We start from the raw sequence: 27,644 nt of genomic DNA, 5'->3' as shown, positions 1-27,644 counted from the left end.
GGTAGTTTTTTCCAGTAGATAGAAGACTTTTAATGTATTGACTTATTAACTGTTTGATAGAAGAGTACAGGTAATATATTTTGGGGAAGGGTTCTGTTGGTGGGTGATGACAATGACTTTGGGGATGTGGATGGAGGAAAGGAGTGAAAGTATAATGCATGAAATTAAATGCTGTTTTGTGACCTGGTTGGGAACAGCTTACCTGGGGAGTCTGATATGGACAGTGACTGAAATATCTCTTCAGGAATGGGAGGGATGGATCCCCCTCCCTGTCACTGCAGGCTCTGCTCTCTAGGGCCATCCTTGTCCTGGCATTGGTGTCTGTGGGGCTGCACCTTCAATCCCACTGGTGTCACTTAATCTTCCCCCTCTCTTGCGAGAAACCTCCTTAACACCTCAAGGTTGTTTATTGCTGTTTGAGAAGGTAGTCTTGAGATTAAGGCAGGAGCTCTGCATGCAGTTCCAAGCTCCAAGGGAGGTTTTCCTTGTGTAGTGTTGGGACAAGCCAAGCAAAACTCCCATGCTTCATCCCCTGAACTTGTATAAGAAAAATTGTACTGCCTTCTGTTCCTTGTCTTGGCTACTTAGACACCTTGGACTCGGGGAAGAGAAAGGCGTTCACTCTGTGTTTATACTGTGGCTGGTTCTCCGGGGCTTCAGCCTGCGATATTCCCTCAGCACAAACAGCAAGAAATAACGCACTGAGCTCAAAGCCGGGGGGGGGCCTCGCCAAGTTCACAGTCAGTTCCAGATCCCCCCTATAAGCAAACCTACACCTGCCCTACTCTGTGCCGGAGACGGCCCGGGCGAGCCCCGCGGTGCGCCCAGGCCGCGCTCCGTGAGGGGAAGGCTGGGGTCGGCTCCCCCGCTCAGTGAGGGGAACGTTCGGAAGGCTCGGCCCGGTTCCCCCTGCTCGGTGCGAGGAAGGCTCAGCAGGCTCGGGCCGTTCCCCCGGGGCGGGCGGGCAGCGCGGCCAGCCCGGCCCGGCCCGGCCCGCCCCTCCCCTCCGTCGGCATTGGCGGCGGCGCTGGCGGGGCGGGCGGGGGGCGGTGGCGGCGGCGCCCAGAGCCGGCGGGCAGCAGGTGGCTGCGCTCGCTCCGCTCCGCGCTCCCGCCTCGCCTCGCCCGCCGCCTCAGCGCGGCCCCGCCGCCGCCAAGACGCCGCGGGCCGTGCTCCGAGTGAAGAATGGGGCGGCCAAGCTCGCCAAGCCGCCCGCGGCCGCGGGCGAGACCCCCGGCGGCGCCCCCGGACAGGGGCTCTTCATGGAGCGCTCGCAGAGCCGCCTCAGCCTCTCCGCCTCCTTCGAGGCCCTCGCCATCTACTTCCCCTGCATGAACAGCTTCGACGAGGAGGATGCGGGTACGGGGTGGCGGGAGGTGCGGGGAGGGCGCCGGGGGGACGGGGGGGGTCGGTGGTTCCCGGTGTCCGTGTGCCCACCCGCGGGGCCGTGGGCAGGGCAGGGTGGGTGTTCGCCGTGCCGGGCGCTGTCCCCGGCCCCGCGCGGCTCTGCGTGCCGGAGGGGGCTCAGCCTGGCGGGTCCGTGCCGGGCTCGGTACAGGGGAGTGGGTTCCTGCGGAGATAGAAACTGGGAACGCGCTCCAGCCGTGAAAACGCGCTCCTGGTTCTGATCGATAAGGAGCCCTGGGTGTTTGCAAATGGAGCGGCTCATGCTCCATCCTCCGTGTGAATGAAGGGCAGCGCTCGGGCAGGAGGCGTCCATTCTGCTGGGTGGTGTGGCCACCCTGATTTATACACCCTGAGCTCTGGGGTCGCTTGTTAGCACTGTACACCATGCTGCCTTTGGAGAGAGGAATAAAGGGATTCAGCTTAAATGGGGGCGAAGTAAATCCCAAAACAAAAGCCTTTCAGAACGGATGCAGTGATTTTTTTTTTTCTCTTTTTTTTTTTTTTTTTTCCTGTGTCAGAAAGACCTTTCTGACCTCAAAGAGTTGACAGTAGTCATAAAACGAGACCAGGCTCCCAAAAGAGGAGCACTGGTAGGGCACAGCAGAAAGGAATTGGGTTGAATGGGAGAGGAAGGGCAGTGGGTGCTGGAGAAGGTGCCGGGAGTAGAGGGCAGCACAGCCGTGGTGTGGGTAGGGAGGGCGGATGCAGGAGATGATGGAGAGAGGTCGGTGAGCACTTTGTCCATTCCCAGTGGCTCACTGGGCATTGTTGGGTGTTTTTCCCAGCACACACTGTAACAGAGACTGGACCTGTAAGTAAATCTTGTGAGGGGCGAATAATGAAAGTTGGTAACTAAGGTGTATTTTGATGCTGACTGTCATGGTCGCATCCTTCAAAATGCCGGCGTGCTCCTTTGTCTAGTGGCTCATCCCAAGAAGTGCAGGTGCCAGCAGGAATACATCAGCCCCCGGGCTGCTACACCTGTAACGTTGTTGTTTTTAAAGGAGTTGACGTAAGAATGAATTCATCATCTGTGTGATTAACCTGGACTTGTCATCAGCATCGTGCAGGGGTGTCTGGCAGCACATTGCATCCTCCAACAGATGTAGCTTTTAAATTTTTTTGTCTTAAAATTCTACTGGCGGTTTGTTTGCACTTCGTGTTTGGTTTGAATGCTGGGGAGCGTGCAAGACAATAACGGGAGCTTTGGGAAGTCTCGGCGCTGTTGCTTCAGAGATGATTGATAGCGAGACATGCTCGAGTACTAGAACCCGACACAATGCCTGGAACAGCCTTTCGTTCCCTGGTGCCCGGCCCCTCCTGCTCGGAGCAGGGTGATGCTTTGGGTGAATACCTCCTCTTCCAGCGCTTAGGAGAGCGGTTTTGCGCTGAATCGTATTTATTCACACTTAGCGAATGCTCACGCATGAATGTTAATAGGCTGCTCTTAATACAGCACAGGCGCTTGTCTCTGAATTAAATAAATCTACAATTAAGATCTCATTTGCCAGCAGCTTATTAGCGGATCTCACCTCTGAGCTGTCTCGGTGGCGGAGCTGCTCGGGGTGGATTCGGTGCAGTGTTGCTCCTGTATTTTGTGATTTTTGTGCCTGTGCGAGTGTGTTCAGACACGCCTGAGCACCCAGCGAGGGAGAACGTGCACCGCTTTCTATTTCTGGTGTTAAAACTACACGCGTATAATTTTCTCTTCCACGGCATCTATTTTCTTGAGAAACCGTAAAAGACATGCTGAGATGGTGCCAGATAAGATCCTGTGTTATTCATACCCGTGCACGGTCCCGGAATTGTGAGAGATTCTGACCAGTTTGGGTTGCAGCGTGATTTCTGTCAAAAAGAAATGGATCTTGATAGCTCATTCAGGGAGATGAATACTGCACTTGGCAAGATGTTCTCCGTAGGAGATGGTGGGAAAAAAATGAAATTGATCCCAGGAGCACTGACAAAGTAAACAATCCTATTTCAAACAGACACATCATCCATTTTGTCTCAGGCTGAGGACCACATCTTTAAGGCAATAGTCATCCTACAGAAAAAGGAGAGGAGCTGATAAATGGCAAGCTTAAAAGAAACTTGACATTTTTCTCTGAAGTAGGAGAACAGCCTGATGAGAGTTTAAATCTACAAACAATAAAATGTCTTGAGGTGTTTCACTGAAGTTACTATGGGAGGGTCGTATCGAAGGAGTGTAAAAGGAAATTTATGGAAGTGCTGAGAGCCCTGGCAGTGTGGAAACATGTCTGGTTATATCTGAGCTATGCCAGTGATACCTCTGGGTTCCAGTATTTCCCCCTTCAAGTCTGGAAAAATGGCTTATAGGGATATTTCATTTTCTGCCAAAGTCCTTTTGTTTTTCTTTTCTGCCTACCTTCTGGACTTTATGCGAGAAGACTCTTCTCACCTTCCTCAACTCTTCCTCCAGTGTGTCTGGACTGATGTCTGGGCAGTGAACTGGGTGCAGATGATGTCTGAGTGTGCAGAAGCAGGCAGGAAAGCAACAGGACTTGGAGCGAGAAACAGGATCCCATTTGGGTATTTCCAGAGCATGAGGGTGATGGAGATTCAGGTGTGTCATGTGGCACATGGGGCCACGTCCCTGTCCCTCCAGAGATGGATGTGGACTTGCACTCTGATGTCCTAATACCCTTTTTGTTCCTCAGCCATGCAAACACTGTTCACCAGGAAGTTGCAGTGGGGCTTTGAAATAGTTGAAATTACCATCTGCACTCAGCAGTGTAAGAATTCTGGGTTAATAACTCTCTTGATCTCGGCATGGTAATGCTGCTGGCCTTCCTGCTGGCTGAGTGCCACTGTCTTTGCTCCGCTGAGGTCCCCAGCAATGTCAGTGAAGTTAAGGATTTTTAAGCTGCAGTTATTATCAGAATAATTGTTGGTTTTATGTGAATGTCTATCCTCCATTTCAGTTATGGAGTAGCGGACTGAGGAGGTAAAAATCAATCGTGCGCTCTTTGTGGGCACATTTCTAGAATGCCTAGAATGTTCTAACAGTGTGAACAAAACCTTAGCTGTCCTGTGGACCTGCCATACTCTTGGTTGTGGCTGGAATCAGCCATTCAGGATGCTGGTATTCCCATGGGAACGTGTTGGAAGGGACCAAACTTCAGAGGACTGAACTGCCAAGTGCATGTGGGTTAATAGCAGGCTGTTGAGGATCCCTGATGACTGTGGGCACCTGCCTTGTGGGCAGCTGGTGAGTCCTGGGTGCAACTCACAATTAAAACAGGGATTGGGGTGTATGAAATCCCCCTTTGCTGACAAGGACCTTAGCACAGCCCAGTCCAAGGTGAAGGACATCCTTAAGGTTAATGGGAATGTGCTTGCTGGTGTGGAGGAGAACCAGCTTGCTCCTTGTGCAGAACATGAAGTTTGGAAAGCTGGCTAAAGCGGGACAGAAAGTGAGGAATTTGGTAGAGAGCAACACCAACTGACTTGGAGCTGCACATGGAAAGGGAGCAAGCTTTGGGCAGGAGAGAGGAGGTGGTTTGAGCAGCAGGACAGGCAGTGTAATGGTGCTGGACCTGCTGGAAGTTGGGAAGCCAGAAGCAGTCCCCAGCTCCGAGGAGGTGAGAACGTCCAGAGAAGGACCCTGCGTACTACAGAGGACAAGGACTAAAGAAGCAGAGGCAGGAAAATGCCAACAATCACTGGGGCAATGGGGTTTCCTTCAGCCTCTGTGCCTAAACTGCAGGATCCAGGAGCACTTCTCAGGTCTGGATGTGTGCTCCAGCTGTGCTGAGGCTTAAGAGGGTAAGACACAGCAATGCACCAGCTCCTTTGATCCTGCATCTTGGTTTGCTCAGGAAGGGCACCTGTTTGCACCAGCAAAAGGCATCTGATGAAGGCCTTGACAGGGGTGCAGATTTGGATGTTTGGGACTGCAGCCATGGGTCACGTTGCAGATGCAGCTCCCCGGAATTCAGATCCAATATCAGCATCTGCACGAGGGGAAGCTCCTGTTCCTGACACACCCAGGTGTGAGGAGCAGGGCTGCTTCCATCGGGGAGCTGCGAGGGATGTGCAGGGTCCCCTGGATCACGACCCCAGCGCAAGGACTGTCCAGCTGGGCAGACCTCTGCCCTGGCAGCAAGATAGCAGAATCAAATCGTGTCTCAGCCAGCTGGAACCAAGTGTCTGGCAGAGAGAAAATGGTTTCCAAAGTCAAAATGTCTCCTAGATACTGACAGTAAGCCTTCCTTGTGTCAGCTGCTAATTCAGGAAAGAGTTGAATTAGAGATAAAATTCAGCCCAGGCTGCTGCTTTCACACGCTATCAAGTGCTGGCAGAGCCCCTGTGTTACGATCAATTCTTTAAAGAGAAAGTGTGTGAAATATTAATTTAATGGATTGATTAAAAACATTTAAAACATTGGAGCGGGAGAGCCTGCTGTGGACGCTTAGATTAGTTTAGAGTACTCTTTTGTTTGGGCTTTATCTATTGAACTTCTCATAATTTTAAACACTGACCTTCTCTATAATTTAAAACATTAAGGTGTCACAAAGTTATTAAATAGAGCGAGCTCCTATATGTGTTTTCATGTTGCCATGGATATTTCTCAGTTGCAGCACTGTATTGGGGTACATATTTTTAAAGAAAATGATGATTCAAGTCTTTACTAGTCCATTTGCATGTTGGTGTTTTTTTTTTTAAATGTAGACCAAGGGTGTTAAGTCTCTTTGGTGTTTGGTTTTGCCTCATCTGAAGTTACCTTTGAAGCTCTGTCAGCCTCTAATGGGTTTTGTTAGTTGTTTGTTAGGGAGGTAACCATGCTCACATGGCAGACCTAGAGGGGACAGGGGAAATTAGCTGTACACCTGCAATGTCAGCTGTTTTTCTTATCAATCTCTTACAAATGAAATGACAGTTCAACCCCATAACCCTGCAAAGACACAGACCCCAGAACTCCCCTGATAGTGCATTTCCCCGGGGTGCCAGCTCTCTTGGCTGGTGCAGGAGGCAGCGAAATCCAGGGCTTTTTCCCCCCTCTTGCACAGTAAGTAGTGCATCCTTGGCTGTGGGTTATTCTGGTGATTGAAAGAAATGCCTCTCTCCCTGCTGGGCACTTTCTGGCTCTGTATAAACATGTTTGTTTCGTGAAGGGATTAAGTTGAAATGAAAAACGAGAACAATTTTAGAAGAGCTGCTGTCAAATCAGTCTTTCATCAGAGGGAGGTGTATGAAAGGGACCAGCAGCCTGGAAGAAGATGCTGCTGATAATACCTGCGGAGGTTGGTGGTCTCAGACCCAATTACAAGTTAATGCAGATCCTAAAGACAGCAAGAGTGGTTCTCGTTGGATGCACCTGGTCGGAGCAGAGCTGGACAAGCCATGCTGTCCCTTACCTGCCCTGTGCCCTGGAGGCAGCTGCCTGCTCTCTGGGCCTGCTGCTGTGTGTGTGCTCGGGGGGCTGCAGGTACAGATGGCGGGGTTTGTCTTCTCCTGTGGCCGTGTGAGACCGGGGCAGAGCAGGAGCCCTGTGCATGAGTCAGCACTAGGATGGAGGGGATGGAAACCTTCTCCTTGCTCGTGGTGTTGTGGTGGCACGTGAGAGCTGCGGTCCCCGGCCAAGTTCCCGCTGTGCCTGTAGAAAAGCGAAGCAGAAATGTCAGTGTGAGTCCCAGGGCGCCGGCGGTCTGTGGCAGAACCCGGCAGATGGGGAGGGTTGGACAGATGGGAGAGCGCAGGGGAGGCTGACGTGGCGTGGGTCAGCACTCAGGGTGGCAGGCAGCCTGCCCAGCCCACCAGCTGCTTCCCACTCCTGTCTCCCGTGGGGTGTCCCGCAGAGCTGACCTGCGTGCCCCGACCTGGAGCCTCCACCTGTGCCTCGTGCTGGGTGTTGGCTGAGGAATTGTTGTAAACAAGGTGTAAGGTGGGGAGAAGAGGATAACAGCTAGTCCTGGGACCTCAAGCACTGTGCCACAAAGGAAGCGTTTCCTTGGTGGTCATTTGGGTGTGGATTTACAGGGGAGAGGGGACGTGGCTGAGGTCACAGGCTGCGATGGTGGCTCTGTGCTGTCCCCTCAGCCTGTTTTGCTGTCATGGGAAGCAGAGTGTTGTCTCACAGGTGACTGTGCTTGGCCTGATGGGTGTTAGAGGTGTTCATCCTGGTGCTGAGCTCCAGCCACGTGGGCAGGAGCTGTTGAGGGCAGGGTGTGCGTGGCCACTGCCAGCCCCAGGGAAAGGGCATCGCTCTCTCTTTTTGCTGTCATCTGATTTCCGAATAGAAGAGTCTGTCCCTGGAAAGCTTTCTATCTAGGAGATACCGTTTCCTTCCTGCTTCCGTTTCATATGCAGTTAATTCTAATGCAACATTTATTGATTCAAAAGCACTCTGTTCTCCAGACTAAAAAAAAACCTCTCTTTACTGTGTCAGATTCCTACATCAGGACAAGTTGTGAAATGCTGTAACTACTTTGCTTCAACATTTCTGTTTGACAGAAAGTGTATCTGCTTTGTGTAAGGAAGGATTAAGTTTGATTGGAGTAGTTGTTTTGAAGAATAATTTATCTGTGCAATTATTTTCTGAGGCACTATCTGCTCATATTTGATTGCCTTCAGTTAGATTAGAAATGTGAACAATTTAATTTAGGGTGCAGTCTGGAAGTTGCTGGTTTATTTTATTGGGGCAGTGAGACCTGGCCTCCTACAAGAGTTCTCAGCCCTGTTGTCTCCTCCTCTTCCCCACAGACATCTGTCGTGAAGCACCGTTAACATATTTGAGTAAGGATTTCTGCTCCTCTCAGGAAGTGTTCAACACATTTTGAATATCCATCTATCCAAATGACGTTCCCCTGGGGGCTGGTTTTATTTTCTGGGAGAATGCTACACTGTATGGCAACATGTGTCACGATAGGGATTCTGCAACACAATGATCCATCAGTTGTGCCACTGCTTAAATCATCTGCTGATGACACACACAAATTAGGCATTCTCTGCTTTTGCTGTCAAACCATTCTTGCCTTGAAATCTGCATTTAAGTTATATTTTTGGCTTTGCTTTTGCAAAACAGCACACATATAAAGACTGGGAAGCCCTGGTGCAGCCTAACTTCCCACAGGAATACAGCAAATCTATGCAGCCCTACCTTTTAACCAAATCCAGACAGTTAAATCACCGAGATGGATACTGTTCCAGCTTCATGCCATCAGGGTGCTATATCACCTTTGTCCAATACACAGAGAACTCATACAGCCTTGCAGAAGCCAGTCTGAAGTGTTTGAGTGCTCAGCAATATGCAGAGTACAGTGTGTTCAGAGGTATATGTCACATTTTTCTCAAAACCGTTTTATGACTAAGAGGAATTTGTGCTATTGTCTGTGTCCTTACTCTTACAAGCATAGAGGTAGAAGGGATTCTAAAGAGTCATCTGTATCTGTTCCCCAGGTAACTAATCTATTCCTAATTAGAAGGACAGTTTACCCTGAAATTCAGCTTCAGTCTGCGTGGAAATTGGACGGATTGCTGTTGTATTGTTCCCAGCAACATGGGAAGCCGCCGATCGCTGCTGTCTTCAGAGCAGCTCTTCCCATCCCGAAACTGTTCTTCCCTGTGCCGACAACCCCAAGCCAGCAAGTGACTGTAATGACAGCCATGAGTGCCTGGCACCCCTCTCCCTCCTTTTGCATTTTGGACCAAAGGAACCTGGTCGGTGTTTTCTTCTTGCAGGGAGCAGTTTCCCGAGCACTGTGTTGGCCTTGCTCGTGTCCTCGGGAGGAGCAGTGTGGACAGCGTGGCTGCTCTCTGGCCCCAAGCAGGGAGGAAGAACTCTCTCCTACACTTTGTGTGCAGTATTCTTGTAAATACAGTGCTTTTGCAGGAGTTTCACCACTCCTAACTCACACCTGGGGTATGATCCTTGCCTCCTTCCAGATCGTTCTCTGCACAGCTGCTGCCTGGCTGCTCGGTCCCTTTCTGGCATTTGTGTGTTTGATTTTTTTTTTTCAGTGCTCTGAAGTTAACATGTGCCTTTAGTGAATTTTCTTGCACTGGTTTGGAGGGTTGAGCTATTTGATCCCCTTGGTATAGGTGTGAATTCTGTATCTGTTGTTGAGCAAGACCTGTGATGCTGGGATGGTTGTGGGACTGGGAGGTGGGATAAATAGGTGCTTTATCTTTTGGGCTCCAGGAATAGTGCTCTGATTTTGGATGATTTTGGCAGCTAGAGGAGATCCTCTGTAACGGAGGATCCATGAGCAAAGTGCAGCATCCTTGAAAACCTTTGCTTTCAGTGCAACTGAAACAGGAGTGCCGTGTTTTCTCAGGCACCTTCTCATCTCCTCATTCTGCAGTGCCTGAGTCAAGGCACCGCCAAGGTGTCGTTCACTGTTAGTAGCTGCAGTGAAGATAATTGTGGTTAATGGTACTTCACACTGGTGACAGGTCAGACTGAAGAGGTTACAGTCTCCCTCCCCAGGGAACACATGGTTGTGTCCCTGTCTGGAGCTGACCAACCTCTTGGGTGCAGCAGCTCAGCTGTTGGGGGGGGATCAGACCTGCAGAATGACCCCCCCTTGGTGGGGGAGCAGCAGCCTCACCAAGAGCCAGCAGTGTGGGCACAGCCTGCCCCTTGCTCAGCTCCCTGGGCACTCTGGATGAGGCTGACATTTCCCAGCAGTGACAGCTTCCCAGTGGTGTGGGACTCTTGCCAGCTGCCCACCAGCGGTATGCATATTTACAGTTAGCAGGGAATGGATCCTGCCATGCGGATGGAAAATATGTAAATTGTGTTGCAGCCAAGATGTCTAAGAAGATTAAGATTTTTTTGTTGTTGTTGTAAATCCAGCTCCTCGTTTAGCACTTCTTAGCGTCCTGGGAGGATTGTGTGGGTGGGTGTTTTTTGTTTGTTTTATTTTTACAATTTACCTTTCCTTTCTTGTACTTAATGTGTGACATCACAGCACTAGTGAAAACTTAGGAAAACTTGATTCAATGTTTTAAGGTGGCTGCTTTATATCCAGATTTATGTTTTAACCAGATTGTCAGAAAAAAATGAGAAGACTTTTCCTTTCTGCTGGCTGTTGGAATTCCAGCTGTTGCAGTCGATTCATTTTTGGATGGCACTATCGTGACAGCTCAGAGCCTGGAGCTTTCCCTGTCCCTTTGCTGGGGTTGTGCTGCCATCCCTCTGGCTGAAACTCTGCTGTGAGACCTCACCAGTGGCCCGTGGGATTAGAGCAACTGCTCTGCAAAGCCCTTCCACCTTTATAGCAGCTTGAATTAAATTTACCATAAAGCTAGACAGCTCCAGACTAACTTTGGAAGCTTGTCAGTATTCTCCTTTTCCCCAGTTCCCCCTCAGACCATAAGGAATTAGAGGAGTTGCTGTCACAGCCCAGTGTTACATTTCAGTGGTGAATTTGGTGTGTTTGTCAAAAACCCAGACACTTTTGTGTGGGTTTATCCCCACGCATCTGCCTTTGTGGATCACACAGTCCACAGTTGCACCCCCTTCCAGATTTGAGATTTGTTTCAATGTGAGCAAACAGGAAAGACAGCATTACCTGATGTGCCTTGAGATAAAACCAAGCTCTGTGCCACGAGCATAGTTTTTACAAGAGCCAGTGCTTGTTTTAAACATTAAATGTGCAAAGTAGGTTTTTTTTCTTCCAAAGCGCCTATGAGTTTTGATTTGTTGAAAACGAATGGGATTTGGGGCTGTACCTGCTGTCAGCGGTTCAGAAAGTCACCCTACAGCCCTGCAAGCATGGGACTGCCACCCAGCCACTCTGGTCATGCAAAACCATCTGGAGCAGAGGATCAGACTCCCCCTGGGACTCACTCTGCAGTTCCAGGAGCTGGTGATGAGGGAACGCTGAAAAAACTGCGGTGTGGAAAGCGGGGCAGGCAGTGCCGAAAGTGGGCGTGCAGGGCAGCGCTCAGCCTGGCAGACAGAGCGTGCTAAATCGGGGTGATTTATGGAACAGTTTCTGTTAAAAGCTTCCTCGTGTGCTTGAGGAAGCGGAGCTGGCAGGTTGGTCAAACTCCGGTGCCCAGGCGGTTTGAATTGGCTGCCGGAACAACCGCGGCAAAACCCGAACAGCCGCCTCACAGGGGCTTTGCAGGCTGCCCCGCTGGTGCTGCTGCTCAGGAAGCAGACAGTGTCAAAATGTTACGTGGTACGAGGACATTTCCATGGCAACGTCAGCATCCCATGGCACCCGTTCCGTACTGCGGTGTCAGCACATGCTGCCGTCCCTGTGCGTTCTTGCTCCATCTGGGGCCTTTAGGAACGCTCTGGTACTGATTGTCTGGGTTTCTTCAGGGACCGCTCGTAGTTTTGGGGCTGAAGGTGGAAGAAATGCTCTTTCTAGGCTTTTTGGGTGTCTGAAGTAAGGCAAGTATTCCTTCTTTTAGCATAGCAACTCTCACGCGATTCAGCTCCAGAGCACTTGGGTATGCATTCAGCTGCACTGGGAGAGCATCTTTCCCTCTCAGATGGTCATACCTGGCCTCAGGGGTACCTGCACTCTTATCATGCAAGTCTTTGGACGGCTCTGAGATGGCTCAGTTTGGGAAGGCACTCCTGTCTTGTCCTGGGTCTGATCCTTTCAGCCCAGAGAAAGCATGTTGCTGATGTCCATCTGCTCCCTCCTCCCCTTCCTTTGTAGGAGCCATCAGCTGCTCTGGGCACTGCTGGCCATGGGGCTGGTTTTGGACAGCAGCCTGATGCTTTTGCGTAGAGTTTCATCATCGCTCTCCTCCTGGTTTCATTGTGTCTCCATCAATGGTTTGGGCCTGCCTGAAAACATTTCAGTTTGTGCTGCTACCTCTGCAGTAACCATGTCCTGAAAGGGTTTTCAGTAGTCCACCTGTGGTTTTTACCTTTTCTTATATTTCTGTATTTCCACCAGGTGTTGCATTCCAAAATTAGCACAAGGGGGGTTTTTTCCCACTATGCTGGCAACACGTTTATTGGCTGTTTTCCCTTGACATGGAGAAAGCTTTCTCGATACAAGCTAGAGCCTTGGCAAGAAATAACAAAGGTGGAGATGTTTCCTGTGTGGCAGCCCATGGACCTGCCACCAGTGCACATCCTTCACTTCTGCTTGGTACTTGGTGAGAGCAGGAGAGAGATCTTGGTTTAGTGCATATGTAGGTTCTGAAAATGGCACAGGCAAAGAGATTTTTAACATTTAACTAAGGATTTGCCTGTCCAGTGTGCATAGGCTAGGGGAAGGAGCAGAACTTTTCTTCTCAATCATATCTGCTCCTCAGGACCCACTTCTGCACCGTTTCGAAACAATAGTTCTCAACTCTCCTATTTTGCCCAGGGCTCTGTTTTGAGTCATGCCAGAATCCCAAGTTATCTTTCTATAAACTTGTTTTTCATCTGTTTCCCCTGAATTCCTGGCTTCTGCCTAGTAACAGAAGTAGGTCTGTTCCTGTGCCCTGGCTGCTCTGTCTCTGCAGAAACACTTTGACTGCTCCTGCACAGGAGATGCTGCCATGTCCTAAACTCAGTTTTTCCCAAGACCCGGTCCAGGCCAAATGCCCTAAACCTGGCATCATGTGGGCCCTGTTTCAGTGTTTTTCTATTTCTGTCTCAGAACTGCCTGGCTTACCTACTGAAGCACTCTATGAAATACTGCATGGCTGGGTGAGGTGAAATCTGGCTTGCTGCTCTAGGAATAATACCAGGCAAATTATCCCCAGTCCATTTTAGCTGGTGAATGTGACTGTTTTCACAGCCTGTTCGGTGCAGCCGTCTGCTGCAGAGAGGCAGCAAGCTTGCAGGACAGATTGGCTGTAAAAACCACCAAGTCTTATTTCAGGCCGTAATTTTGTTTAATTTCCTGAAATCTAGAAAGCTGTTAATTTCCTATAACACCTTTCCCTGCATCCCTGAGGCTGGATTTCCAAAGATCACCTGCACAGGGTGCTATCTGTATGAAATATGTTGGGGAGGGGGACTGAGTCCTGAGGCAGTGACACTGTGACGGTCTGAAAATGTTTTGCTGAGCAAAATATTCATTAATAACTTCCCAGATTTGTCAGTTTTGTCCAAGGTGCACTTTTATGCACAAGTTGACCAGTACAGATGTGCTCTGTGAGTGTCAATAATGCAGGTCAAAGCAGCGTTTGGCCTCTGATGCCCAGTAAATGGTTTGGAAACTGGATTTGGCTCCTTTAATGCTAAATTACCATGTCAGGAAAAATTCTCAGCCTTTTATTTCAGTTTGCAAGGAGGGGGAAAAGAGTTTGGTATGAGTACAAGGTTTAGACATTGTAAAAGGTTTAGTGACCTGCTCTTTTAAGCTCTTGTATTCATCAGATTTGAGAGGAAATTGCAGTCAAAAGTGACACGTTTTAAAACTTGCTGATCCAAGTGGTCTCTAACAGTCAACCTGTTTTTTTTTTTTCCCCTTCATATTCCTGTGCTTATTTCTTCAGACCTGCGGGTGTTCAGTCCACCAAGGCTGCAGTGCAGGAAGGGGGAAAGAGCTGCAAAACTAGGACAGACTTGGAGTATATTTAACAATGCTCCATTTCGATGTGACAACAGCCATCGAACACCTACAGGTTTGCAACTGTGATTCACTCGGAAGCTGATACCACTGATGTCACGTTGTATTAATAGCTACAGAATTGTAACTGCTTTTAGCAGCGAGATTCATTAACAGCCTCTACAAACACTCTTGACAATCAGTTGAAAACCTGAAAATATTAGGTGTGTATAAAAATGGATCGTGCCATGAAGGAACCTCCCTGCGCTGCCAAATGTTTACAGCAAGTTCTTGCGGGTGTTATGCATAATGATTCCTCTTCATCACTTTCAGCAGGTCTTACTTGATAGCAAAAGGTGTTTGAGGACTTATCCACACTCTAAATTAATTAGGAGCTGCTGGGCTAGTGGGGTTATGCAATGTGAGTATATTTGGGGATTATGGTGGCCACAGCATTTTTCTTGGCCGGTGGAAGCCGCACAACCTTCCTGCATAGTGCTGATTTTTGGGGGGAGGTGTTTGGTCCTTCACTTATTTTCAGTTGAACCTTTTGGATTCAAGGGGTGTGACAAACCATGCCTAGACAGAACTCTCCAAGGTGTACCAAGTGCATCGAGTTCTGTTCCCCTCTGAGCCTGGTGCGCTCCCCTCGAGCTGAGACTTCCAATGCTCTGTGTACCTCTGAGACCTGGTCAGCCATCTAATCCCCACGGTTCCTTCCTTCCCACATACACCACAGTGCCTCTTCTCTTCCTTTTGGCCACGACTGATTTCCTTGTCCTAAAGTTTTCAGGTGAGCTCTGCTCTGTCTCGTTCATCTGCTCTTTGGATGTGACCTTGCGTTTGCTGACCTGTGACTCTTGGGCTGCCTTCGTGTGCTGACTTTGGGAGACAGGAGAGTCTCCTGAGACTGGTAGGAATGGTTGGCTCAGGATGCAGCAAAATTGGAAATAACAGTCCTCTGAAAACAGTACTGTCTGCCAAGGAAGCAAAATTCCTTATTTTGAGAAGATGGAAATTCTAGGCATTCCCCCCCCCCCCTTTTCATTGTTCTTTTTTTACAAGGTTAGAAACCTTGTTTCTTGAGTACATCATTAAATGGTCATTCACCCTTCTGCCCTAGAGTTACAAGCAGCTGTCCAGGTAATTAAACACACCAGTGTTTATATTTTAAATGTCGCAATAGTGAACGATTCATTGGCCGTATTCACAGCAAGCGATCAAACCCCGTCTGGCTCAACGTGTCTGTTGAAACAGCCTACGACAGTTAAGGAGTGTAATTAGCAAGACACATAGAAAGGGATTGAAAAAAGATGTGGAAATAAGCACAAGGATTTGAAGAGGATTAGGAGAGTAAATGACAAACCAGTAGTTAAATGGTGCATGATTAATGACTGTAGAAGGAAAAGGTTGACTAAATATTGTGACTCTGTAATGGCTGCCCCAAAGTAATAGAAAATAGTTTGTTTGAAAGACTTCAGAACTGGATTTATGTCTACACATCTACTGACTCTGGGTTTAGAACTGATTCTTAGACTTGGCTTAGGTCAAGGTGAGCATCCCCTGAGATGCTGTCCTGATTGCCTTGATGACCTGAGATTTGTCTTCAGTCTTAAATATTTAAATGATCAGCATCAAAATAGCAGGTACCCCACTGAAATACTGTGAGGATTTCCACCTGAGCTGTGATCCAGGTGGACTGGACTGTCTGTTTGCAGTGTGTCAGCAGAGCTGTTCTGAGGAAAATCAGGCTCCCTATTCAGTAGCTCCCAGCTTAGAGAGTTTAGTTTTGTCTCTGAGCACTAAATCAGGGTATCTTTTGAGTTCAATAATTCATCTCTTTCCAACTGCTTTATTGTCACTTGATTTATTAATGAGTTGACTTGGACACTGTCCTGATGCTTTATCACAGCACAGTGAAACCAAGGGTTGCACTAAGGCTCACACAGATTGTGTGAAAAACACACCATTTCCCTGGAGCTGGTCCCAGAGGGGCAGCCTGGTGAGATGGGATGTGCAAGGGCTGGAGCTCCTGATCCATCAGTATCCCTTCCATACTCTCATCTTCTTGCTGTAGAAGAACTTCAGCTCGTGCTTTCTTTTTTTCCAGGAGTGGATTGTGATGGTTAATGAGATAATGTTTGTAGAGCAGCGTACAAAACCTGCCAAGGGTCACTGTCCTCGCTGGTGTTATTAGAGCTGGAGGGAGACTGCCAGAAGGTATTGATTACTCGGTAAAAATAAACCCTTCGAACTTCTTCAGGGTTTATTCATTTACTGCTTTTCATCTCAGCATCCTGCAAACATTTCAGAGGGTGGATTTGTTTGCCAAAAGATCAAAACAAAATGTTGACAACTACTGGTGCCAATTTGTAACCTCCCGTGTGGGCGACAACAGAGGAATCCGTGCAGTGCTCTGGAAAGTCTTTTGAGGCTTTGACTCCCCCTGGATCCTGAGACTGTTGTTTGGGCAAAGCATCCCAGAAACTGGGTGGGATAGCACATCGAGTATCAAACATGAGACAATCTCTCTGGGGCCTGTGGAACTCTATTGTGTATAGAATGCTTCCTAAAGTTGACATTTTGATTTGTTTAGTGAAGTTTGTCAATTAAAGTGAGTAAAGCTGAGTCTTGCAGGGTGTGGTGGGTGCTGTTGAGAGGGCTGTGGCTGGCTGGTGGGAAGGGCTTGCTGCCCTCTGTGTTTTCTAGTTCATCTCACAGCGATGGTTTACACTTCTCTTACGCCTCACCGTGGAAAACAAAATGTCACACTTTAAATTCATTAAGCAGCTGTGACTATTGAAAGGGAAAGCTGTTCCATATGACAGTAAAACACAGGGGAGAAAGTCACATATCTGTAGCAGAATATACATGAAAAGGACAAATACTGTGTAAGGGCCAAGTCATGCTTCATAAAGTGGAATTTCTAAGGAGAATGGATACAACAGGAGGACGATTCAATCAGGAATGTGGCTTACAGGATACATGGAGGATGTACTAGTCATTCATGGATCCAGAGGAGTGAAATTCAGTAGTGACTTCAAAATTAAGTGTGGCCTTAATGGTTTCTCTGAAATGTGCAGTCAGAGCAGAAGCAAAACATAATGTCTGTCTTCAAATTAGGCCAAGGACAAAGCACAGACCTCCAAACATCTGTACATGTTATGACCTAGAAACTGCTTCAGCAGGGAGACTAAACCAGGCTTTGGTGGAGACTGCAAAGTGCTCTCTGTGCGTGTGTCAGACTTGCAAATGGATTCGCTTTGATTATCACAACTCCCTTTCATGTTCATTTCAAACCATTAAGCTCCTTCCAATGAATTTTTTTTGGTAAAGGGGAGATTTTTTTGGCTGGCTGAGAGTCATCCAGCTGTCCTACAGACTGAGCTGTCGAGGAGCAAAGAGCACACCTCCTCAAAGCCAGCCAGTGGTGCTTGCAGGCCCCGTGCTGGCCTGTCACATCAACCTGCTCCCTTGGCTACAGAGCACCTGCTGGGTGGGTGCAGTGACCACTCACGGTCTTTGGTGATTGTGAACAAATACCAGCTGCTTTTCTTCTAAAATTCAGGACAGTTCACCAGCAAAGGAAGGGCAGGAACCATCGACAGATGCTATCAACTCACCCCCTCAGTGCTGGTTGCTCAGATTTCTTCTAGAAGAAACTGAGATGTGAGCAAGTCTTCCAGCCTCATAAAGTATGGGTGAAGTGTGTTAAAACAAAAAAAGGGCAAATGGTATAATTAATGTCCAGCTGCATCCTCTGTTGTGGCAAAATGGAAGGAGGAAGAGGTTTTCGTGTTTGCCAGGGTATTTGGAGACAGTCAGGGAGATGGTGAGAGTGACACCACGGAGGAAGCTCGTGAAGGAGGTAAGTGCTGGGACAAGACATCAGCCTGACCTGATCACCAGCAGGCTGGGCCTACCCCACCCCTGTGTAATGCCCAGCTGAAGGGGAGGTGGTGAAGCCTGAAAGCAGGAGGAGCCTGGCTTCTTCCCAGAGAGCCCCATGTCAGCCAGTCGCAAGTTTGTTGGCTTTTATTAGTGCCCATCTCATAACCCAGCAAGTAATTGCTGCCCAGCTTCCTTGGGATGCTGCCTGACCTTTTTTTTTCCCTCAATGATTTCACCCAGTGGCTTTTTGAACCCTTTTTGGTGTCCAGCAGCCCCCCAGAGTCCTGCAGTGAGGAGATCCCCACCCCTCTCACCTTGTGAGAATATCTCTGCTAAATTCTTGGCTCTGGGTTGCCAGAGAGCTGTGGTGGGGCAGACCCTAATTTTAGCACATTATGCTGCTTTAATGACAGTAATAGAAAGTCAATTTATAGGCAAGAGCAAATTGCCTTTTTATATGGGGAGGAGGATAATTCCTCCCATGTGTTACATTATTAAATTTGTAATCTTCATTTCTAATGCTTTTCGAAAGTGAATATTAACGGAATCTAAAATGCAGATCTTAAATTCATAAGCTGCATTTTTTTTTTTTTTTACCCAAACTCCTCAAGTTCTATAATTTGTCTTCAAAGGTGAACTTCAGCAAGGTTGATTTTTTGGTTTGTGGTTTTTTTTTTTTTTTTTCTTAATAAATGAAAATCCCTTACTCGCTGCCTACCTCTGGACAAGCTTAAAGGCTGCAAAGAAAAGACTTAGATTTTAAATAGCAATAATGGATATCTATTTCCATTCTTGCTGATTGGAGTCTTCTCAGTTCAGACTTATTCCCTAGTGATAAAAGACACCAGAGAGAAAAAAAATGACACATTTTGGTGTGCCGTTTGCTTGCGAGGAGGCTGTTGTGATGCTCTTTTTTGTTGCCAAGGAAACAGAACCCTGAACTCCTCCTGTCTCCGCAGGCAGCAGGAGGAGGAGGGAAGGATTTTATTTCACTCCTGAGCTCAGTTTGTAATTTTGATGTGGAATCAGGGGCTGTGAATGGGTTGGGGCTGAGGGTCTCACTCTCAAGTTCCCTCTCCAAGTTGTGTCCTGCCTCCTTAGTGCTGAAATGCCCCTCCCACGCACACGGGTGAAGTGGGGTTGGGTGGCTCTTCACACACCCATCACTGGCACAGTTACCCAGAGTGAAATGGAGCCCTCAGAGCACAGTCAGTGATGGAAGGGGATTGTCCTTCTCTGACCTTGCCAGCACCATCTTGAGAAATCCCCTGACCTCCTTCTCTCAGCCCAGTTGTTAAAGGTGAGAACAGAAGCATGACAGTTACCTGCAGGTGGAAGGCAGGGAGTGATGCTGACACAGGTGCTTTGTAAGCACGTTGTCCTCTCCTGACCTTGTGTCTTTACTCTTGGGCAGTCGTTGGCTGCACATTTTGTAAAGAGATTCCCATCAAACAATTTTTTTTTTCTGTCATTACATTAAAACTATTTTTTCCCTCCTAAATACGCACACTGCTCTTTAATGCCTGTTTGATCTTCCTGAGCTGGCAGAGTTGCCTGCAAGACTCGTACTGACTGTATCACAATTTCTTCTTCATCTGTTCTCTTTTCTGCTCTCCTAGCAGAGACAGATCAGCAGGGTGCTCTATCCTTGCTCCTTCTACAAAATGTATTTAGGAATGTTTGGCACAAATCCTGGGATTTTGGTGGACTTTCTGCCGTGCCCACGTCATGGGACAGCCATGGCTTCTCACAGCGCTGTGCTGGTGGCTGCTGCACCCCCTGAGTGATTAACACCAGTTCCATTCAGTACAATATTGAACACTGTGGTGTGAGTCCTCTTCACAAAGGACTGATTCTTCCTGCTTCTCGTGGTTGGTAATTGAGAAAACTGGATTTTGGTATTGTTCTGAAAATGTATTAATCTGCTGCATTGATGGCTTTTTTTTTTTTTTTTCCCTCTAATCCTCAGTAATCTGCAGCCAGGCATGATATTTTGGTTGGTTTCCCAAATTCTGCAGTATCTTTCAGCAGAGATGAGCACATTATGTCTGTTTTTCAGCTCTGGCCAGAGGGCTTTTATTTTTTTTTATTTTTACCTCTACTAGAAGCTCAATACCCTGTGTAGACAAACGGTGAGCTGAATTTCCCAACGGACTTCAGATAATCTGGGATGCTTTTATGTGTCTGAGTGCTGCTTCTGTGCGTGCAGGAAGCAGATGTAGGAGGCAGATATGTGTCTGCCATGTTCGTCTGTGGGAGAGTGTGTCACTCAGATGAGTTTGCATGTGTCTCCTCGGGGTTTGGGCTGTGAAAATTTTGCTTGAATGTTTTTTTGGTTTTTTTTCCTTAGGTGTCTACTAGTTAAATTTCAGTGCCTCTCCTTTTCGGTCTCGGATGGTGTTTTCCATGTGTAACGGCTCGATTTGTCACCAGTTGAAGATATTTGTGATGTAGGGTTGGCAGAATTGTTTGCAGTGAGACAAACTCACTTCGATTTCTTAGTCACCACGAACCACTTTACATTGTTGCTCCTGTCCTGCCTCTGGGCACCGAAGCCTCACCCTCTCTAGCAACTGTGCAGAGATGTTTGCAGCCAATTCCCATGGCCATGAAGGGCAGAGTGCTCCTTTTTCACTCCCCTCAAGCAGAATCAGGCGCTTGATCCAGAACCTTGATCCTGGAAAGGGATCTTTGTGAGAACCGGGATGAGTGAAGTGGAGCCACCTGCAAAAGCAGAACTCTGGTTCATGGGCCTAAAGAGCTTTTGAGGCAGGCTCTTCCCCTGGCTTTTTGGACATGCAGGCACCCTCTGTGCTCACCCCTTTGGCATCACAGGGGGGCTACAAGCAGAAGTTTGGACTGTTCTTTGTACCACTTGGGAAGAAAATGGTCCCTTCAGTGCAGCTGTGGGGGGATGCAGTAGTTGCCTGGTACGACAGGCACTTCACAGCCTGTCCAAGGATGTTTCTGGGTGAGGCAAAGCAATGTGTAGAATTAGAGGGGAAAGACATGCTGGCTTGCTTCCTTGAACATTTGCTACAGCTATTACATGAAAGCACCTCTGGTGAAGCCTGACACAGGTAGCTGTAGCATCTGGTGAAGTTGTCTGGAATTAGGAACGGAATTGTTTGACTTGTCTGGAAACCAGACCATCGGCTCCCCCTCTCTGCTTCCACAGTGGATGAAATAATTGCTTCCAAATGGACACAAGTTATTAGGCAGTGTGTGTAATTAAAGTCAACTCCTTGTGAATTTGATCATTCATTTCCTTAAGGAAAATATGATGAAGTAATTACAAGCCAAGCTAAACACAAATCAAATGCTATTCTAAGCGTGATTCTGCACCATGATTCCAGTTTATGAATGACTCCAGGGTTCTGTGGCTTTGTGCCTGTTAGGGGAATGTGGCTGTATTTTTAATTGTGTTTATAACGAGTGAACAAAAGGTTGCATGACTCATTCACTGTGCCAAGACTGTCGCTCTCTGTGCTCTCACACACACACACGCGGTCTCGACAAAGCCACTCGCTCCTAAAAGAGCATCAGTGGGACAGGAGAGAAAAGTAGACTGTGGGTAGAGAGAAAGACACAAACTAGTGCCTTTGGAAGAAAAGGTCTGATACATAACCTCTTCTTAAAATTAACCTTCTGAGTGAAAGCAAACCACTGGAGCTGAGAATTCGGGGGATGGAAAGGTGTGCCAGCTCCTCAGAGAAGTGGTGGTGGCTTCAGGAGGCTCATGACCTGAATCCTCTTCTGCAGCAGGAGAGCACAGCTTGCAGACAGGCTGCTGAAGTTATTTTACCCACTGCTTGCTTCCCAAGAGTTATTGAGTGTTTTCCCAGGAGGTGCAGTCTGTGAGCAGGGGGGTTCAGCAGGCTCGGGAAGGACACAGCCAGGCCATAGCCAAGTTAGACAGGGCAGCTCTTTCAGCTCCTGCCATCCTCCCCTACAGTGGCTCTTTCCAGATGATTTTTTTTTTTCTTGTGAATTCACCTCGTTTTTGTGATCCTTTACTAAACTGAGAAGTTTTGTGCAGCTCGGGCTCATTCATATTTCAGAACCTGGACTTAAGCAGCACCCTCAGAGTTATTAATAGTGTGAGATGGATGGTTGAATTAGAACATCAGAGTGCTCTGGTTCTACTCACTTGTAATTAAGTAGAGATCCTCACCTGGCCTTCACCCCTTATATTGGTTGGCTGGAGGAGTTCCAGCCACAGGGACACAAGTCAGTTCAACCTCTGGTTGACCTTGTGAATTAACAAGAAGAAAGCCCTGGCATGGCCCCAGCAGACAAACCAGTCCCCCACCTTTCTCCTGCCATGTCTTCCTGATGCCTTCCTAGCTGGCAGAGAACACATAAACTACTGCTGGTTGTTGGTACTGTGTCTGGCATTTCCCCCTGCTTTCTAGGGAATAAGTATCACAATGTAGTAGTTTAAATAAATCATTGCTGTGCCAAATGTAGCTGTTCTGAGTACATCAGCTCCACTTTCCTTGATTTGGTGCATGTACTCAGGCTGCAGACCCCTGGGCCTCGCAGATGGGCAGATGGCAGAGTAGAGTTAAACTCTTGGTGAGGCTTAAAGCACAAAATCCAAGAAGCAGAAATACTGAATCCACTCATTGCTGTGCAGTCTGAATGTGTGGGTGTATATACATATCAGTGGTTAATTGCATTATAAATATCATAGTAAGATTATATGTTTAAATCATCACCAGCTGCCCAGGCACGAAAGCAGCAGAAGGTGAAGGGTGTGGGATTTGTCTGTCCCAGACGTGTGGCCGTTCCAGGGAAAACTGCTGCAGCATCCCCAGGTCTGTGCCTGTCTGTCCCTGGAGGCCTGGGCTGCAGACAGGGCACTGTTCAGGTTTCATTGCTGGGCTGCTGGAGGAATGTTACCGCAGGGAATTTTCTGGATGGATACAGACACTTCACTTAATCAGACTCTCCTGCAAAGCCTGGCAGATGGGGGGAAGAGAAAGGGGCAGTGTGTTCCACTTTCTTATAAAAATAAAAATGCAGAGCAGCCATCAGATGAAGCTATTTGGATCCTGCTGCTGCAAACAAAATAGAGACATGGAAAGAATTCTGAGGAGCTGGATCTAGCTGCAAAGTAGTTCCCATGAAATACTTGAAAGAAATGAACATTTTTGTTAGTGTTATGGCACTGTAACTTTTTTATAGTGAAAAGCTAAACAATTTTTTATGGTAGTCAGAAACTGTTTGAAAGTCCCTGACAGTGGAATATTATGTGTTTACCTTTTGGCTGTTTGCTTTCTCTCTTTTGTTGATGAAGGAAAAAAGAAAAAAATCTCAAAGTGATTTTCCTGGCTACATGTTTGTTGCAGAACTTTTTCTTTAGATGTTTTTAAACAAAAAAAAATTGGCCATTTTTTTATTTTATATAGATGAATTATCAAAAAGGTCAAAATTAAAAATAGTACCATGGGAACTATTTGGTTTTAGCCTCAAAAGGAGCAGAAAAAAATTTCACATTTTCCTCATTTAAAATATGAAAATGGAGCCTGTGAAGAAAGGAAACAAAACTGATGCTTTACCAGTACCTCAGCCAAGCTCCAAGAGGTGATAACATCTACTAGGGGTGGAGAACTGGTTAAACACACCTGGATTTAAACCCAAACTGCAGCTCAGAGCAGCTTGGAGGAGACAGTGCTGGTGCTGCTCTGCATTCAACTGGAACAGCACTGCAAAGACTTGCTAATTTTACTGTTTTCTGGCTGTCACAAGAAGAGTTGATTGAACTTTCCTAACCCTGTGAATGTACTTAAGCTGCACAGATTAAGAACTGACATGTTGAAACACTCTTTTTTTTTTTTTTTTTTTTTCCTATCCCATAGAAGATTCTGTGCTTAATTTGGAAAGAAAGGGTGTGATTTTTATTGGTGTCTGAAACTGGGACAAGGGGGGTGAAGCAAACAGCCTGATTAGTGCCCCTGCTTATCCCCAGCCATTTTCTGTCATTCTGGTGGATTACTCAGGCTGTGATGATAGCCTGGCATGTTCTGGAGCACAAGTACAAACTGCCTCTCTTTAGGTGCTCATAATTCACACTCCATTAGGATGTTGATGTAGGGAATGCTTGGCAGGGTGTCAGAGCTTGCCGGGCATGATGAGATTGAGTTCATCTCATTAAACTGCATTCTGAAGTGACAATCCAGTATTTATATTTTTTTTTTTTTTTTTTTTTTTTTACCCCTCAGCAGCAGCAGCCCCTTGGGAGAGCAGCCTGGCTTGCTGAGCACAGAGATGCCCCTGTCAAAGGGCCTGTGCTGCCCACCCCAGCAGCTGCTCCGTGTGTGCCAGGCTGGCACAGGGGTTGGATATTCACGCAAGGCTGTGGGAACATTTCACCTCTTTTTTCTAGCCCCCCCTGTGAAACCGAACAATGGAATTCTTTTATTCACCTCGGAATTGATTCATGGCACACAAGTCTTACCACATGTCATAGGGAGTCAGCATCTGACTAAACAGGAAAAAAAAAAACAACAAACCCAACTTTTTATTTTTAAACCCTTTAGGAACAACAGCGCAGTGACACCGAGAAGTGGAAGGGTTGGCTCTTTTCTCAGAGTTTCTGAAGATAAGTAGGAGGTAAAATGGTCAGTGCTTCAGCAGTGCCACGGGGTGCTGAGCTCAGGCTCCCACTGCTACTTTTTGCCCACAGACTTGCCAGAGACCAGCTGTTTGACCTGGGGACCTTCTTCCTAATCTTACCAGGTGATAACATCAAGACTGGTTTTTCATTTTCAGCTCCAAACTGACCTGGATCATCTTTTCTCAGGGGCAGATCTTCATGGGGAAGAAAGAAAGGAAAAAAAAAAAATCAACTCTTTGACCCTAAGAATGAAGTTAGTAGCTGTGGAAAATGGAAGGGTTTGTGAGTCTGTGTATGAGCCAAGGATAGAGCAGGCAGGTTCAGGAGGAACCAAGGGGAGTTAGCTCAGAGCAAATCCCTGCAGGCAGTCAGGTCCTGTCCTGTCTCTGCTTTTGCTTTCTGTGTGATCTTCAACGTGCTCTGAAGGCTGCACTGACTCTGCTAGATGGGTTTTTCTGTTCCCTTGTGTTCCCTTTTCTGTTCCCTTGCTGGGGTTGTCAGATCTTCGTGTTTCATAAGTGCAGGTTTGTATTGTGGGGGTTTGTCTCTCTTTCCACGTGCTGACAAGCCCAGGTGTGCAGCAGAGAGCAGAGTCTGCCCAGGTCGATGCCCTGCAGCACACAGGGATGGGAATCACTGCACACTGCTTGCCTTGGGTAAGAAAAGCAGTAGGAATGCAGTCTCCCAAGCTCAAGCTTGGAGTAATCTTTCCTGGAAAATATGGAACATTACATTTCCCAAAGTTTTGCAATAGGAACAAATGAAAGTAAACATCCATCTGATTTCCCTTCCTGATTTTTTTTTTCCCCCCTTGCGTCTCATTGTGAAGTTTGGGAAGGGAGAAAAGCTAAGCAGGGTGTTTTGCCAGACCCTTGGTGTGTTTTGGGTGGCCTTTGTTGGTGCCACGTGGCCATGTGCTTTACATTGCCACTGTGTTCTGTGCTTGGAAGCAGTTGGGTGATTCAGGAGCGAAGCTGATTGAGTTAAAAATGCTGTCAATTCCTAATCTCAGGGTTAAATCAATACCAATTAATTCTGAACTACGGGGAGGGTCTGTAGCACTGGCATCCTGCTGGTTTGGTTTGGTTTTGGGGGGATCCAGTGAACTGCAGCAACGTGGAGGAGAAAACTGAAAACCAAGTGGGAAAAGAGAGAGATGGTACCAAGTACCTGGGTGGGGAAAAAGGAAGTGATGAGTGGAGACAGTGTCAGATGACTCAGAAGTGTCATTAATAAACATCTACTGTAGAGTAATTCCGTGTAGGAGTAATAATTAGATAAACATGACCTTGTGATGAGCAGTTGCAGAACTCAGGAAGGTTTTTGTCGAGCCCTGCTGGTCTCTGAGCATGGAGAGCACCATCAGCAGCAGAGAGGAAGGTCTTCCAGGAGTCATGTGTTGGAATACACAGAAGTGGAGACTCTTTCCTTGGGGGCAGAGAAGGGGACAGTGCCACTCTTATGTTTCCCACCCCCAGGATTTAATTCTAGTTGGCAGTTGGTTCTGCTGCAGGAGTGGCATCATCCTTGAGAAGAGCTGCCTTCAGTGTGCTTGACAGCTGAAAACTTGGCTAAGGAAGGGACGTCTCCAAAGGGTGCTCTGCTCTGCACGGGTCACCTTGCCCTCCAGACAACCCAGCAGTGAACCAGCAGAACTTTTGCTTCGTTGGTCTGATGTCCCTCACAGAGAGAATTAGGGGAAACATGGTAATGAGATCTAATTAATAATGAACGAGAGGATGGAATATAATTAATACCAGTCAAAAAGAGTTGAGGGAAAATGGGTCTGGTGAGAAATTTTTTTTCTCCCAAGTTTTTGAAGAAGCAGGTATCTGGGTAAATGTGATAAGTATGTAGGGGTTTTTGTCCTAGAACAACGTGACCCTAAAAAATGTGATGGTGATAAATAGATTAAAAACATACTTCACATCTCAAAAAGCAGTTGTCAAGGAAAAGCCTCAAAGGCAGGAGGCTCTTTTGAAGGCCCTGTGCTGTTCAGTGTTTTCATTTGATTTGGGGCAAGCATGAGCTTAAACCTCACTAAATTCACAGGCAGTGTGCACATTAGAGGTAAATAGTATTGGGGATGGGAGAGCTGTATAGAGCTGTCTGGACTTTTCCTTGCTTTCTCTTCGAATAAAATTCGTTTGCTTACATATTTCTTAATGTGTTGTTCTACCAGGTTGTACCACAGGACAGGCAGAGACTGCACAGCCTCCAGGTGAGGTGTGATGTGACCCAGAGCTTACTGGGTGGCCTTGGGAGATGCCAGCAGAAGCAGTGAAGCCGAGGGTACAAGCTGATTTTTACCTTGTGTACATGTTTCTGCACTAAAATGCAGACTCTAATCCTGCTGTGCATGTTCTCAAAAGGCCATTTAAAACCTGGGGAGGTCATTGAAAAGGCTCAAGGCCAGGAGGAAAACAAAAATAAAAATGCCAGAGCATGAGAGACATAAAGATGTCAGTCTGTTTAACTTGTCAGAATAAGATTGAGAGAGAACTCAGCTGCACTGCAGAAAAGTCTCTATAGCGAGAACACAAAGCACAGAGGAGAGGAGCACTAAAAAAACCTGATGGGTGAAAGCTGAAACCAGGCAAACTTAAGTCACATCTCTAAATGTCAGGTAGTAAAATAAACTGTGCAGGCAAATGGCAGATTCTTCATCTCTCCATATCTTCGGATCCAGAGTGGATAGTGCTGTAGGAGATATTCTCTAGCCAAACATAAATTGTTTGGCTGAACAGAGCAAAATCGAAGCTCCTGTCAACACTGAGAACTTGGCAAAGTGACTGCTGGGCCCTTCTGGCTCTTGGCATCAGCGAGGTGCTGTGTCTCTTCATCCTGCATCTTTGACCAAAAAATTTCTCCTTCCCAAGGTCATCCCGAAGGAAAATCTGCTCTTCAGTGATGTGTTGCACTGCAGGCTTGATTGACTGCTTAACCTTTGTTGTTTACTGCTTAACTGGAAAAGGTGCAGGGAATAAATCTGGTGATGCTGCAGAAAACGTCAATACTACTCTTACTTGTTCAGATACTGCCAACTAATTAAGACAAATGATTTTGCCAGGCAACACTCACGTAGATGCATCTCATTTACCTCCTGATTTGCAAAGGTGTCAAAGCACAAAGATTTCAGGTAAGGGAGGAGGCACAGCCTCCATGTGATGCTCCACACTGACCAGAGAAGGTTGCTGCTAGGTGACTGGTGCTTGTGAAACATTTTTGGCCTGCAGATGCTACTT

At 47.3% G+C, this 27,644-nt stretch overlaps 1 protein-coding gene across 2 annotated transcripts in view; it reads left to right on the top strand.

The window, feature by feature from the left end:
- Positions 1-1,106: 1,106 nt before the first annotated feature.
- RIMS4 (regulating synaptic membrane exocytosis 4) overlaps positions 1,107-27,644 on the top strand; it is a 54,341-nt gene continuing 27,803 nt past the window's right edge. The window contains exon 1 of one of the 2 annotated variants that reach the window (XM_027898041.1): positions 1,107-1,359. In XM_027898041.1, coding sequence (XP_027753842.1) covers positions 1,263-1,359 — 97 coding nt within the window. In that variant the 5' untranslated portion in view covers positions 1,107-1,262. The remainder of the gene's footprint in view (positions 1,360-27,644) is intronic. The other variant, XR_003572800.1, reaches the window with a different exon arrangement.

The sequence above is a fragment of the Empidonax traillii genome, unplaced genomic scaffold, assembly GCF_003031625.1.
Source record: "Empidonax traillii isolate 1590-97213 ecotype Southwest subspecies unplaced genomic scaffold, ASM303162v1 scaffold575:size619451, whole genome shotgun sequence".
Classification (NCBI taxonomy): domain Eukaryota; kingdom Metazoa; phylum Chordata; class Aves; order Passeriformes; family Tyrannidae; genus Empidonax; species Empidonax traillii.
This window is presented reverse-complemented; position numbering and strand designations above follow the sequence as displayed.